A 16,631-nucleotide genomic window follows, 5' to 3' on the forward strand; every position below is an offset into this window, starting at 1 on the left:
GCTGAATCTAGTTGACGAGTCCCAAAACTCTTGTGTTTCTCTTCCATCAGGGCTACCTGTCATCCCATTACCCTTTCCTGATATGAACAGACTGGACGGGCAGGCGTGCTATGGTATGAGCCTATTTGCTAGTAAAACATAGGACTGTTAGTGTGAATTCCTCAGGTTCCTGTTAGATTCAGCCTCTCCACAATGAGACACACAAATGGGCTCTAACCAGACTCTTTCCATCTGTCCTGTCCTCTCAGATCACTGAGGATGGAGGAGAGGTGGATGATTTGCCACGGTAGAGTATTGTGATTCACCCCTGCTTCAGTATTTCTCTCATAGGCCTATAATAAAGTATATGCCAGAAAAGTTTTCTCTGGTGAGCAGGTTTGGTAGGGTACTGTCCATTAAGACTGAAGAGAGAGCACAGGTTAAGCAGAGGATCCATCTCTTTATCCAGGTAGAGATTTTGATGGGGGGAATTAATAAAGGACTCTTGGGGATGATGCATCAGATCTCACTATTTCTCTGCATGACAATGTAGTCACACACACACATCCCAATAATGGCGCCGGAAGGGATGGCTGCCGTTTTACGGGCTCCTAACCAACTGTGCTATTTTGTTAGTTTTTTTCGCATTGTAACTTATTTCGTACATAATGTTGCTGCTACCGTCTCTTATGACCGAAAAGAGCTTCTGGACATCAGAACAGCGATTACTCACCTCAAACTGGACAAAGATTTTTTCTTTAATGAGTCTGACGCAAAGGATATACTGCTTTCCCGAGACCAGGCCCAAATCCCCGTAATTCGCGTGAAGAAAAGACGGAAATACAGGGGGCGGAGGTCGGGGTGCCTTGTGAGAATTCGTTGGCGAGTGGGTAAACTGTCACTACAATCCGTCCTATTGGCCAACGTACAATCATTGGAAAATAAACTGGATGATCTACGATCAACACTATCCTTCCAACGGGACATTAAAAACGGTAATATCTTATGTTTCACTGAGTCGTGGCTGAACGACGACACAGATAATATAGAGCTGGCTGGGTTTTCCGTGTATCGGCAGGACAGAGCAGCTACGTCTGGGGGTGTGTGTCTATTTGTCAATAACAGCTGGTGCTCGATGTCTAATATTAAAGAAGTGTCGAGGTATTGCTCGCCTGAGTTAGAGTACCTCATGATAAGCTGTAGACCACACTATCTACCAAGAGAGTTCTCATCTATATTATTCGTAGCCGTCTATTTACCACCACAAACCGATGCTGGCACTAAGACCGCACTCAACGAGCTGTATAAGGCCATAAGCAAACAAGAAAATGCTCATCCAGAAGCGGCGCTCCTAGTGGCCGGGGACTTTAATGCAGGCAAACTAAAATCTGTTTTACCTCATTTCTACCAGCATGTCACATATGCAACCAGAGGAAATAAAACTCTAGACCACCTTTACTCCACACACAGAGACGCATACAAAGCTCTCCCTCGCCCTCCATTTGGTAAATCTGACCATAATTCTATCCTCCTGATTCCTGCTTACAAGCAAAAACTAAAGCAGGGAGTACCAGTGACTCGCTCAATACGGAAGTGGTCAGATGACGCGAATGCTATGCTACAGGACTGTTTTGCTAGCACAGACTGGAATATGTTCCGGGATTCATCCAATGGCATTGAGGAGTATACCACCTCAGTCACCGGCTTCATCAATAAGTGCATCGACGACGTCGTCCCCACAGTGACCGTACGTACATATCCCAACCAGAAGCCATGGATTACAGGCAACATCCGTACCGAGCTAAAGGGTAGAGCTGCCGCTTTCAAGGAGCTGGACACTAATCCGGACGCTTATAAGAAATCCCGCTTTGCCCTCAGACGAACCATCAAAGAGGCAAAGCGTCAATACAGGACTAAGATTCCTACTAATCCTACTACACCGGCTCTGACGCTCCTTCGGATGTGCCAGGGCTTGCAAACTATTACGGACTACAAAGGGAAACCCACCCACTAGCTGCCCAGTGACGCGAGCCTACCAGATGAGCTAAATGCCATTTATGCTCGTTTCGAGGCAAGCAACAGCGAAGCATGCATGAGAGCACCAGCTGTTCTGGACGACTGTGTGATCACGCTTATAAGAAATCCCGCTTTGCCCTCAGACGAACCATCAAAGAGGCAAAGCGTCAATACAGGACTAAGATTGACTCCTACTACACCGGCTCTGACGCTCGTCGGATGTGCCAGGGCTCGCAAACCATTACGGACTACAAAGGGAAACCCAGCCACGAGCTGCCCAGTGACGCAAGCCTACCAGATGAGCTAAATGCCATTTATGCTCGTTTCGAGGCAAGCAACAGCGAAGCATGCATGAGAGCACCAGCTGTTCCGGACAACTGTGTAATCACACTCTCCGTAGCCGATGTGAGCAAGACCTTTAAACAGGTCAACATTCACAAGGCTGTGGGGCCAGACGGATTACCCGGACGTGTACTCAGAGCATGCACAGACAAACTGGCAAGTGTCTTCACTGACATTTTCAACTTCTCCCTGACCGAGTCTGTAATATCTACATGTTTCAAGCAGACCACCATAGTCCCTGTGCCCAAGAAAGTGAAGGTAACCTGCCTAAATGACTACCGCCCCGTAGCACTCACGTCGGTAGCCATGAAGTGCTTTGAAAGGCTAGTCATGGCTCACATCAACACCATCATCCCGGAAACCCTAGACCCACTCCAATTCGCATACCACCCCAACAGATCCACAGATGATGCAATCTCTATTGCTCTCCACACTGCCCTTTCCCACCTGGACAAAAGGAACACCTATGTGAGAATGCTGTTCATTGACTACAGCTCAGCGTTCAACACCATAGTGCCCACAAAGCTCATCACTAAGCTAAGGACCCTGAGACTAAACACCTCCCTCTGCAACTGGATCCTGGACTTCCTGACGGGCCACCCCCAGGTGGTAAGGGTAGGCAACAACACATCTGCCACGCTGATCCTCAACACTGGAGCCCCTCAGGGGTGCGTGCTTAGTCCCCTCCTGTACTCTTTGTTCACCCATGACTGCGTGGCCAAGCACGACTCCAACACCATCATTAAGTTTGCTGACGACACAACAGTCATAGGCCTGATCACCGACAACGATGAGACAGCCAATAGGGAGGAGGTCAGAGACCTGGCAGTGTGGTGCCAGGACAACAACCTCTCCCTCAATGTAAGCAAGATAAAGGAGCTGATCGTGGACTACAGGAAAAGGAGGGCCGAACAGGCCCCCATTAACATCGACGGGGCTGTAGTGGAGCGGGTCGAGAGTTTCAAGTTCCTTGGTGTCCACATCACAAACGAACTATCATGGTCCAAACACACCAAGACAGTTGTGAAGAGGGCACGACAACACCTTTCTCCCTCAGGAGATTGAAAAGATTTGACATGGGTCCCCAGATCCTCAAAAGGTTCTACAGCTGCACCATCGAGAGCATCCTGACCGGTTGCATCACCGCCTGGTATGGCAACTGCTCAGCATCCGACCGTAAGGTGCTACAGAGGGTAGTGCGTACCGCCCAGTACATCACTGGGGCCAAGCTTCCTGCCATCCAGGACCTATATACTAGGCGGTGTCAGAGGAAGGCCCAAAAAATTGTCAAAGACTCCAGTCACCCAAGTCATAGACTGTTCTCTCTGCTACCGCACAGCAAGTGGTACCGGAGCGCCAAGTATAGGTCCAAATGGCTCCTTAACAGCTTCTACCCCCAAGCCATAAGACTGCTGAACAATTAATCAAATGGCCACCTGGACTATTTACATTGACCCCCCCCCCCCCCCCCCCCTTGTTCTTACACTGCTGCTACTCGCGGTTTATTATCCACGCATAGTCACTTTACCCCTACCTACATGTACAAATTACCTCGACTAACCTGTGTCCCCCACACATTGACTCAGTACAGGTGCCCCTGTATATAGCCTCGTTATTGTTATTTTATTGTGTTGCTTTTTATTTTATTCTTTACTTTAGTTTATTTAGTAAATATTTTCTTAACTCTATTTCTTGAACTGCATTGTTGGTTAAGGGCTTGTAAGTAAGCATTTCACGGTAAGGTTGTATTCGGCGCATGTGACAAATACAATTTGATTTGATTTGATTTACTAATCAACTGTCAGATAGAATCTACTCTAAGACAAGTTCTCTCAGGTCACCCCGCTCCTCCGCACACTCCACTGGCTTCCAGTCGAAGCTCACATCCACTACAAGACCATGGTGCTTACCTACGGAACAGCAAGAGGATCTGCCCCTCCCTACCTTCAGGCTATGCTCAAACCCTACACCCCAACCCGAGCACTCCGTTCTGCCACCTCAGGTCTCTTGGCCCTCCCACCCTTACGGGAGGGCAGCTCCTGCTCAGCCCAGTCCAATCTCTTCTCTGTCCTGGCACAGCAGAGTCCCTGCCCATCTTCCGAAAACATCGGAAACCCTACCTCTTCAAAAAGTATCTTAAATAATCCTCCTCCTCACCTCGACCCCCCAAAATGTTTTAATAAATTAATACAAAACTTAACCAGTATTTGCACTTGACCCTGCCTTCTAGCTCTGACTCTACTGATAGCTACGTTATTGAGGAAAAATGTACCTTCTATGCCTGTGATGTGGTTGTCCCACCTAGCTATCTTAAGATGAATGCACTAACTGTAAGTCGCTCTGGATAGGAGTGTCTGCTAAATGACTAAAATGTAATTAACCATCAGACCTACTTCTAAGATGCCCTACAAATGAACCAAACTCAAGTGTGTGCACATCCTTGCTAGCATGTGTGTGACAATCTGCGTGTGGAGCGGGAGCCACAGTAACTGCAAATGCAGCAACAGCCTTGGGGTAAAAGCCCACAGTATCCTACTGGATGGAATGCATAAATATATAAATAAATGCAGCTGGCTTTTTAAAGTTCACTTGTTTTTCTGGAATAATTCAGTTGACACACACACACACACACAACAAAAGCAGTGTTTTTGAGATAACATTGAATCAAAAGCCAGCGTCAGAATAACGTCACTCCAGCTGAATGTAAACTCCATGGGGTCTGGCTCCCTGCAGGGATTCAGCTCTGCTTCCGTGTAAAGCAGAGTTTCCCAACCCTGGTCCTCCAGTACCCCCTACAGTACATTTTATTGTAACCCTGGACAAGCACACCTGATTCAACTTGTCAACTAATCATCAAGCCCTCAATGAGTTGAATGAGGTTTGTTTTTACAGGGCTACAGCAAAAATGTGTCCTGTTGGAGTTGGGAAACCCTGGTGAAGAGGATCCTGTCATTACCTCAGCATGACAACAACTACAGCCCATTCATCATCCACCCTCACACTTCTTTTTCACACTTTTTCCTAGATCACTCACAACACCTTTCCAGTGGAGCCCACTGGATGCTGACACTACATCTTCACAAAGTGTCCTTTTTTAATGTATTAATTTTTTTTTTCTCCTCAATTTCGATCTTGTCTCATCGCTGCAACTCCCCAAAGGGCTCGGGAGGCGAAGGTCGAGTCGTGCGTCCTCCAAAACGTGACCCGCCTAACCGCGCTTCTTAACATCCGCCCGCTTAACCTGGAAGCCAGCCGCACCAATGTGTCAGAGGTCAGCCTGCAGGCGCCCTGCCCACCACAAGGAGTCGCTAGAGCGCGATGAGCCAAGTAAAGCCCCCCCGACCAAACCCTCCCCTAACATGGACGATGCTGGGCCAATTGTGCACCGCTCTATGGGACTCCAGATCCCGGCCGGTTGTGATACAGCCCGGGATCGAACACGGGTCTGTAGTGACGCCTCAAGCACTGCAATGTAGTGCCTTAGACCGCTACGCCACTCGGGAGGCCCTACAATGTGTCATTTCTACATATACTAGGTCTAACCACTGGACTGGTGACCACCACAGACACTTGGGACAAAGTTCCAACACTTGACCTCAAAGCGTTGTACATAAAACAGCCATGAGATCTGTGACCTTATCACTGTACTGTCCCTAAATGCTGCTACCACAGCAGAGACCCACAGGACTATCACACAGTACATCATACATAATGCAGCATTCTGGGAAAAGGGGTCAATTATCAACAAGCACCAACTGAAAATTCACGAGGCGTGAGTGGCCAAACAAAGTTCCCTATTTGGTCTGTGTTGATACTGTTGGCCTCTAAGCGGGGGATCGGTAGCTAATGCAGAGCTGAGACTTCAAGGGATGACTGACTACTTTAATTAGGAAAGAGGGGACCCCTGGGGGGACGAGTGAGGAGGATAGTGCCATCTACTGGCCCTGGAGGACTGGCACTGACCCAAATACACTGGCCAACAAGCAAAGCTAAAGGACTGACTGGTGCACTCTAGCTGTTGGGAAAAGGGATCAAATGCCTCTAGACTAGAGTCAACAACAAAATCACAGAGGTACCATAGGTGGGAGGTGTCATGAATATGCTTGCCCACTGGTTATGTGTTTGGCCCCTGTCAGTTAAGGTTAGGTCAGGTTTTGGCTGTGCTCTGATGCAGTGTAATGAGGCTTGACCCAGGTCAAATCTTGATTAAAGTACATTACAGCTGTTTTATTGTGTAGACTGAGATGGTTTTCAGCTAAGTCCGGTATTATCTGTTGTCTGAAACAAGGAAGCAGGTTTGGCCTGTGTTGTTCAGTGCCAGGTGCTCCATGTTTTACGCTCACTGAATCTCTCACACTGACAGCTCCACAACATTGCTACCCTTCCATCCACATTACCATCTCTTTTCTATCTACCATCTCTGTGGTTCTTTGTCTCTCTTTATTGTCTCTCATCTTCCCCCATCTCCATTCAATGGACCTTTCTGTCTATTTCTCTGTCTCTTTCAAATAAAACCCACTGACCTTATAACCCTCACAGCCTCTAAAACTTTTCTGTTTCCATGTTCTGTTTTCTCACTCTCTCGCTGTCGTTCCCCCAACTCTGTCTGTTTCCATTACATCTTTACATGGTGTGACTATCTTCACTCAATCTCTATTTATGTCTGTCCATACACAGCTCTCTCCACAGGCCTGAGCTCTCCTCCCTGGCTTACCACACACACACACACTTTTCTGGGAAAGGCTCTGAAATGGAGGGAGGGGGCTCCACGCGGCTCACCAATCTGTTCACCCTGTCTGTCATAAAGCAGAGACACACTGGAGATGCTTTGACTCACCAAATGACAGACAGGATCCAACATTCAGACAAATGACAAATGGTAATATACAGAACCATAGCCCCTCCCCTCTGAGACACAAACAAACAAATAGGATCGGGTAAACATACAAAACACATCCAGCTACTCAAACACAGCCCCTTGGAATACCACACATACAAAACACATCCAGCTACTCAAACACAGCCCCTTGGAATACCACACATACAAAACACATCCAGCTACTCAAACACAGCCCCTTGGAATACCACACATACAAAACACATCCAGCTACTCAAACACACCCCCTTGGAACACCACACATGCATGCACCCATGCTCTCACGCCCACACTGACAAGTTGTCTTCATCGACCAAAGCCCCCCCACCCCCCCACCCCCACCCCCACAGGATTAACCACATGGTCTTACCGTGAAGCAGGGGATGCCTGTAACCAGGGAGTAGACCAGCAGTGGGGGTATCTTGCTGGTTTCATCCGGGCCGGGGTAGGGCTTGGAGAACGTCTTGTCGTAGCAGAAGAAGCCCTGGATGTGAACGGGGAACGTGTCTGTGTACTCAAAGTAGTACGCCAGGAGAACCGTCCCTGCCATGATCACCAGCTGGAAATAGAACATGATCCCCGCGTTAGGCAAGAAGAGGAGGAGGATGTGGAGGAGGAGAGGAAGGAGGGAGAGTCAAGTCCCGGTTCCCCTCATCCACGGAGAGAGGCATAGGAGTGATGGGAGCGAGAGAGAGGTCCGGTGAAGAGATCAATAGAGGGAGAGAGCACCTACTGAAGCCTGACCAGTGCAGCATGAGACAGAGAGAGAGTGGAGTGAGAGAGCGAGAGAGCGAGAGAGAGAGAGAGAGAGAGAGAGAGAGAGAGAGAGAGAGAGAGAGAGAGAGAGAGAGAGAAAGCTGGAGGAAGAGAGCGAGAGAAGGGAGCATCTACAGGAGAGAGGAGAAAGATGGAATAAAGACAGAAAAAAATAGATTTCTACTGCAACATGAAGAGAGAAAACAAAGAATGTCAGAGAGCGAAAGAGAGACGGAGTGAGGAGGGTGAAAAGAGTGTGAGATAGAGGGAGAGGGGGAACTGCTTGCATTGGTATCGGTGCAAGCGCGCCTGAGTCTACTACGGAGGAGCAGTGGGTGTATTTTTGGATGCTGTGTGTGAAGAGTAGTGTGAATGTGATCATAAGCATCCTCCAAACCAGTTATATGAGCTGACATCCCTTGTGACATGTTCAAAGTCTGATTCCAGGGTTTTTCTTATCTAGGCAGATCCATGGATCAGAGATAATAATATACTACTGAGATATCAACTCAATTGCGAATCGTCCTACAGTAAAAAATAAATAATGAAAATGGTGTCTACATGTAATATTTTCCCCCATCTTGAATAGACCAAAATATAATTTTCCATGACTTTTTGTATCACATGGAATATACATTGTACAGTAGTATAGTGGAATGGATCTGCATCTGACTTTGTAACTCAAATCCACACAACAAATCCTAGCTGTATGGCCTTGTTAATCAGGGAAGTGAAGGGTTATTAATAACCCCTTCCCTTCCACATCCCCTGAGAGGGAGACTTAGCTAGGGACATGGTGCTGGGTTAGAGGACATGTTTCAGCTTCACTCTCCCTTAGGATGTTATCTGTGCTCCAACTCCCTCTGACCATAGACACTGCAGACATCTGCGATACACACACACACACACACACACAGCTACAGCTAACCTTGTGGGGACACACAATTCAGTCCCATTCAAAATCCTATTTTCCCTAACCCTAACCCGTACTCTTACCCTTACCCTAACCTTAACCCCAACCCAAAAACCTAACCTTAACCCTAACCCTAAACCTAAACCTAACCCTAGCTCCTAACCCTAAAACTAACCCTAGCTCCTAACCCTAACCCTTAGCGTAATTCTAACCCTAACACTAATTCTAACCTTAACCCTAAACCCCCTAGAAATAGCATTTGACCTCGTGGGGACTAAGAAAATGTCCCCAGTTGGTCAAATGTTTGTTTGGTAAACACGTCCACACACACACAAACACACACACACACAGACACACACACACACACACACACACCAGGGTACTCAGATATTTATAAACACAATGCCCGTTTTTTTTTTTTTTTCAGAATCGTCTCTACCCTCCCTTGAGAGAGAGACATGTTATGCCATGTGCGGTTGTCATGGTGAAGAATATAACGGTAGAGATGAGTTCACAATATTGTGCAATTTATTTCCTCTCAGCAGGATTTATGATTGCATAAAGTATGGAGGTATAGTATATTTAGGTTAGCGTGACCTTGTCCTCATTCAGAATGATTAAAGGGAGACCATTGTAAGAGTATTGAAGAACTAATGATGACCAGCAGCAACACTGAAAGATACATAATAGCTAAACATAACCTCATATACTTTATAATTGGCGTTATATTAACTTATACTGTTAATTAACTGTATGTTATATCCTGACAATGAGTATGTAGAGTAGGCTTTTGTTTAAGTAACACATCTGCAATAATGTAGGCTATTCCAGATACATCATTATCTTATCAACAATAATTCCCAAAGCCCCCGACTTATCACTTTCCAAGCCAATGTTATTCCCTCACTGTGTATCTTTATCCCCAACAGCCTGGAGAGAAACAGAGATATTTTGAAGTAGGAGTGAGTCATGTCATTTTCCCGTACCATTATATTACATATGATCTGGAAGGGATCTGGGTTGGATTTGAATCATTACATTCTGAGAACCGTCCGTCTCACAGTAATACATTTTAAAGGCATATGAGAAAATGTATGGCATTGTGTCATTAGCAGTACACAGCTCAATAAGACACAGTACAGTGCAGTAGTGAGGACATTTTGCACATTCAGGTGCCCTCTTGTCCAAATCCAGTTGTGGGTTTGTTGTTTTTTGTGGCAGTCTCAATTTCATCTGACTCGATGGACCGGTGATGTTCAGACACATTATTTACACCCTGACACCTCTGCTGCTCTCTCTCTCTTCCTCTTTATCTGTCTCTCTCTTCCTCCCTCTCTCACACTCAATCACTGTCTACAGTATCTCTCTCTCACACACACCAATGTGCTTGTATCTGACTGGTGCAGCTGTGCTGCTGTCAGAACTCCTGTCAACCAATCCCTGGTCAGTCATAATTCCTCACCTGTGATTGGATGGTCACAATGTGAAACATGGCAGTACTGTTTACAATGTGGACAGGTCCCTTTTACTATCAGCCAGTATGAAGAGAAACCTTTGAAAGGGCAGTACAGTTAAAAAACTCAATTTTCCAGTTTTTTAAATGATATTTCCACACTATGAGGTTGAAATAACAATCTGAAATTGTGAAAATGATGATAATGCACTTATTGTGTAAGAGCTGTTTGAAAACAAAAAATGCTTGGAATTTCAGCCTGTTCAGGTGGGATGGAGTTTTTTAGAAGAAGAACTTGCCCACTGCAGAGTGACAGGCGCCTCTTCTCCTCTATTCTAAGCTCATTAAGTGTTAATTGATGTGGAGCTAGCTGAGGACCACCCACAGAGCGCAGCGCCCAACACCTACCCAACAAGAAAGCTCTTCCTCTATTCTTAGTCACACACTTCTGGGTGATGATGAATGTTAAAACGGTGTCCTCTTCCTTTATTAAGCATGTTTCATAAGGCTGAATAGTTTAAAAGCTCTACATTTGAAACTATTCTGTTTCCTGAGTCTGAGCAAGTGGACATTTGCTCAGGTATCTTGACTGTGGTTATCCAGTTATAGAACTATGTTTTTCCTGATCAGGTGTTTTGCAGGGAGCTATTGTGCTAGCTAGTCCCACTTTGGTGTTGTTCTAGCACTGTTATGTGTCATATGTGGTGGAATCGTTTCAAAATTACCTGCATCCCTCGCAGAGGGATACTTTTCTTGCTTGGGATCTTGCTTTGTTAGGACTCAAACACAGGGGGACATGATCCCCATTACCTTCAATGACCACAGTTTGAGTAGCAGTTACCCTGCCGTTCACCTTTGCAACAAAGGCTGGCATGTCATACACATCCTCACAGCACCAGTATTCAAGAAGACACAGACAGGAAGCTATTCTGCCCTTTTCTGAAATTACTGTTCCACCTCCTTGCTTATGTATGAAGTTAGGAATTTCACATTGTGTGTATATATTTTCCTTTCAACATGTCCCTTTTAATGTCCTGTCTTTCTTCATCATCCTCAAATCTTAACCTTTACTTTCCCCTCTCTCAACCCCCTGGTTCCCTCCTAAAACGCTCTTTCTCCCCTCAGTCTCCCCTCAGGGTTTATTGTTCTCTCATCCTCTCGTATTTTCCCAGCTGTTCTCTAACATAGAATGTTTTAACTCTGGTGAATATTTCATAGCTGTACATCTGTGTTTACAAGTTCAGGACAGACCAGAAAGACATAAAGTACTTGAAGAAACCATTTAGACTACGCCACTAAACTCAGGGAATACTCCATCAGTCTCACACTAAGCTTCCAGATAAAAACATTGATCATAATCCTAACTCCACATCCTAATCCTAATCCTTGGGTGTAATCCTATGTTCATTTTTTTTTCTTTTTTTTTCTTTCCTTAAATGTTTGAAATCCATGTTCCCTATAACAATGATACAAGAACTCTGAGATCTCAGATCAAGACGTTTAATGGGTTGGTAAGGGTGCACTGTTGACACTGAGTGTACAAACATTAGGAACAACTTCCTAATACTGAGTTGCACCTCCTTTTTCCCTCAGAACAGCCTTGATTCGTCGGGGCATGGACTCTACAAGGTGGTGGACCATTCTTGATACACACGGGAAACTGTTGAGCATGAAAAACCCAGCAGCGTTGCAGTTCTTGACACACTCAAACGGGTGCGACTCCGGGTGCGACTCCGTTCAAAGGCCCTTAAATATTTTATTTTGCCCCTTCAACATCTGAATGGCACACATACACAATCCATGTCTCAACTGTCTCAAGGCTTAAAAAAGCCTGTGCATAATCACTTTAATAACTTTACCTACATGTACATATTACCTCAATTACCTCGACTAACCGGTGCCCCCGCACATTGACTCGGTACCGGTACCCCCTGTACATAGCCTCGCTATTGTTATTTTTACTGCTGCTCTTTAATTATTTTTTACTTTTATTTCATATGATGTTATATTGTATATTTTTGTGATTTTTTAGGGTATTGTTTCTTAAAACTGCATTGTTGGTTAAGGGCTTGTAAGTAAGCATTTCACTGTAAGGTCTACACCTGTTGTATTCGGCGCATGTGACAAACACAATTTGATTTTATTTGATTTGATTTCCTGCTGTGCAGGAACATTCTCAGCAACAAAAGAGTGATGAAATTAAGATCCTACATCTGTAGAGATTCAGGTTGCTTTTCAGAGTGCTTTTCTCTGCCTCCATGTATCATGCATTCTCTCCCTCCATCTTACAGTACATGGTCTAACCTTGCTCCATCACTCCAAGCTCTGCTGACAGACCTCACCCCCCACTGAGAGGACAACTTTGCAGATGGACTCCCATGCTGAGTGGACAAGATGGCAGGGGAAATCCTCATACTGTGTAGTATGATGCTCTACCACTGACCACCACACTCTAACACAGGGTCCTCCTCACTCCAATATACAAGGCAGGCGAATGAAAGTCAGCTGAAATATTTGTACATAGTTTTGTCTCAACGTACAGTATGTTATTCTCAGGAGCAACAGCCATGTCCCTTGGTGCTGCCAAAGCAGTGTACTCTGAAAGAGCAGTTTTGTGTTTTGCTGGGAGGGGTGGGCGGGTTCAGATGGAGAGCTGGGCACAGGGGCCCACGTCAAACACATGCTGTCCATTAGGAGCCCCCAACAGCCTTCCACTCTACTGCCATCACACACGCTACGTTGAACCGCCCAGACATGACAGGAGACCTGGGGAGAGAGGAGGGGGAATGCAGGGAACAGGTGCAGGGCTGGGGGTGGTGGTGGTAGCAGCTGAAGCCCCCTCTCTCACCCTCTCCACCCTCCACAGTCACAAAAATAATATTCACTGAGACCAGCTCCAACAGTGTGGGTACAGGGCACAATAACAGATGAGGGCAAAATACAATTTTATTTTCTGATTCACTTAGAGTGTAGATGAAAGAAAATTCACTTCAACTTGCTTACCTTACCCTACGCATACAAGTGTGTGTTGTGTGTGTGTTTGTGTATGTGGTGTGTGTGTGTGTGTGTGTGTGTGTGTGTGTGTGTGTGTGTGTGTGTGTGTGCGCGCTGAATCGCATGCTGGGCTGGGAGGCTCCTCTGTAACTGACTGTAAAGTGGGCTGGGAGGGGGGCTCAAATGGATGTTGTGTAACCTTTAAAAACACACACCCCTCTCCAGGGTACTGACCAATGCATGTGGAGAAGAGAGATCACTCCTGCCCTCCACACTATAAGACATGATGGTCTAAGGAGTTGGTCTAAGGAGTTGGTGTTGCCCTCATCATATACAACTTGCTATACTCTTATTGTGTGTCAACAACCAAATCTCTCCTAGGTAGATGTTGCCATCCATGTAGCTGACAGCAGGTCAGTGTTAATTATAGCTCAGTCTACAGACTACAGTTGGAGTTGGCAGGGCTGTGGTCTAATCCTGATATCAGGCCTGTGCCAGTCAAACATGTGAGCTGAATGGGAGTTTAGTGAGGCTGGAAATATGGAGATAGATTGATTAGAGAAAATTATTCCATCCTTCTCTCTCTTTCTCTTCATTTCTTTCACAAGCTCCATCTCAACATCTATCAGACTCACATGATGAATAGCTAGCTACATTAGAGATAATATTTGTTGTTCATTCTGTCAGCCAGAAGCTGATCATGTGAGTATTTGACAGAGCAGAAAACAGTCAATAGAAACGTGTGTGTGTGTGTTTGTGAGTGAGAGAGAGAGACAGAGAGACAGAGACAGCGAGAGAGACAGAGAGACAAAGAGACAGAGAGAGAGACAGAGACAGAGAGACAGAGACAGAGACAGAGAGAGAGAGAGACAGCGAGAGAGACAGAGACAGAGACAGAGTGAGAGAGAGAGAGAGAGAGAGAGAGAGAGAGAGAGCATGAAAGCATGAGATAGTAAAATAACGGAGACGGAGGAAGAAAAATACATGGATGAGGAGAGATGGGAGATTAAATGAACAAGAAGTATGTCTCACTGTGCATTGTTGGGGCTGTACAGATCCCAGTGGTGGGAGGAAGAAAGGAAAGCAGAGGAAGAGGAGGTGTACAAGGATGGAGGGAGGAAAGAGGACGGGATGGCGGGGGAGTGGAGGGGACAGGAAAAGAGAAAGGTTGAGAGGAGGTGAGGGAAGAGAGATGGAGGAGAGTGAAACTGGCATACGAGAGGTACTGTAGCATGGAGAGGTTGGTAGTTTGGCATGCTTTCAGGGCTGTGTGTGTGTGAGACAAAGAGAGAGGGAGAGAAAGATATAGAGGGAGAGAGAGTAAGATGGAGAGAGAGGAAGAGAGAGAAAGAGGAAGAGAGCGAAAGAGAGTGATGACCGATCTGTGTGAGAGAGTAGAGGGGCAGAGTAGAATGGGTACAAGAGAGAGAGAGATGTGAGCTGAGCTTTGATCGTCCTCCAGAAAACATCTCTAGGGCTCCTTCTTTAAATATCTCTTTCTCTCTGTTTCTGCTTTTCAATCTTCACTTGCTCTCCCAACCACTCTTTCTTTTCCATGTAACTCTTATCTTAGCCTCTGATTTCCCCCTCTCGTCATCAAATCCCTCTCGCCCTATTTCAGTATAGTTCCTCCATTGTCCCAGTGATGTCTCTGTCTTACACTAAGTGAGGATGGGTGGGGCTGTAAACTGGGTTATAATGGCTGGTAAACAGACCCATAGACCAACACACAGGGGGGTCTGGATCACTGGGTGTAAATGTGCAGTCAGATCCATACCCCTGCGGACCAGGGAGGAGACCCTGTACCCACATTACACAGATTACACTGTAAAAACACATACACTATCAGTCAAAAGTTTGGATACACCTACTCATTCAAGGGTTTTTCTTTATTTGTACTATTTTTTACATTGTAGAATATTAGTGAAGACATCAAAACTATGAAATAACACATATGGAATCATGTAGTAACCAAAAAAGTGTTAAACAAATCAAAATATATTTTATATTTGAGATTCTACAAATAGCCACCCTTTGCTTTGATGACAGCTTTGCACACTCTTGGCATTCTCCCAACCAGCTTCATGAGATAGTCACCTGGAATGCATTTAAATTAACAGGTGTGCATTCTTAAAAGTTAATTTGTGGAATTTCTTTCCTTCTTAATGCGTTTGAGATGATCAGTTGTGCTGTGACAAGGTAGGGGTGGTATACTGAAGATAGCCCTATTTGGTAAAAGACCAAGTCCATATTATGGCAAGAACAGCTCAAATAAGCAAAGATAAATGACAGTCCATAATTACTTTAAGACATGAAGGTCAGTCAATATGGAATATTTCAAGAACGTTGAAAGTTTCTTCTAGTGCAGTCACTAAAACCATCAAGCGCTATGATAAAACTGGCTCTCATGAGGACCTCCACAAGAATGTGAGACCCAGAGTTACCTCTGCTGCTGTCACGATCGTTGAGAGACGGGTCAGACCAAGGTGCAGCGTGATATGCGTACATATTTATTAAGACGAGTAAACACAAAATAACAAAACAGGTCAGGGCGTGACAGTACTCCCCCCCAAAGGTGCGTACTCCGGCCGCACCAACCTGATTCATTAGGGGAGGGTCCGGGTGGGCATTCAGCCTCGGAGGCGGCTCCGGCTCCGGGCGTGACGACCTCTCCCTCTCTGCCTCCCCGTTGCGCCCCTGGTCTGGTCTGGACCTCGGCGCGATGCTTCCCCTCTCCTTCCTCCCACGATGCACCAAGCCCTGTCTGGACCCTGGTGTGGGAGACCCCGAACCTGGAGAGGGGCTGACGTCTGGGCCTGGATCGGCAATCCTCCCGCGATGCACCAAGCCCTGTCTGGACCCTGGTGTGGGAGGCCCCGACCCTGGAGAGGGGCTGACTTCTGGGTCTGGAGTGGAGCCACTGACCGGAGCTGGACTGGGCACCGGTGGAGCGGACTGCTCTGGCTCCGGAGTGGATCCGCTGACCGGAGCTGGACTGGGCACCGGTGGAGCGGACTGCTCTGGCTCCGGAGTGGATCCGCTGACCGGAGCTGGACTAGGCACCGGTGGAGCGGACTGCTCTGGCTCCGGAGTAGATCCGCTGACCGGAGCTAGACTGGGCACCGGTAGAGCGGACTACTCTGGCTCCGGAGTGGAACCGCTGACCGGAGCTGGACTTGGCACCGGTGGAGCTGACTGCACGACCCGTGCCAGACTGGAGACACGCACCGCTGGTCTGGTGCGAGTTGCAGGCACGGGCCGTGCCGGACTGGATACACGCACCACTGGTTTGGTGTGGGGAG

General features: G+C 46.6%; 1 protein-coding gene across 1 annotated transcript in view; it reads right to left on the reverse strand.

The window, feature by feature from the left end:
* The window catches only part of LOC311104208 (phospholipid phosphatase-related protein type 5-like), a gene marked incomplete at both ends in the record, with an annotated part of 49,393 nt that overhangs the window by 17,651 nt on the left and 15,111 nt on the right, over positions 1-16,631 (reverse strand). Inside the window, one exon of the mRNA XM_084145940.1 lies at positions 7,584-7,772. Coding sequence (XP_084002066.1) covers positions 7,584-7,772 — 189 coding nt within the window. The remainder of the gene's footprint in view (positions 1-7,583; positions 7,773-16,631) is intronic.

Source organism: Coregonus lavaretus (assembly GCF_964263955.1).
Source record: "Coregonus lavaretus genome assembly, chromosome: 28".
Taxonomy (NCBI): domain Eukaryota; kingdom Metazoa; phylum Chordata; class Actinopteri; order Salmoniformes; family Salmonidae; genus Coregonus; species Coregonus lavaretus.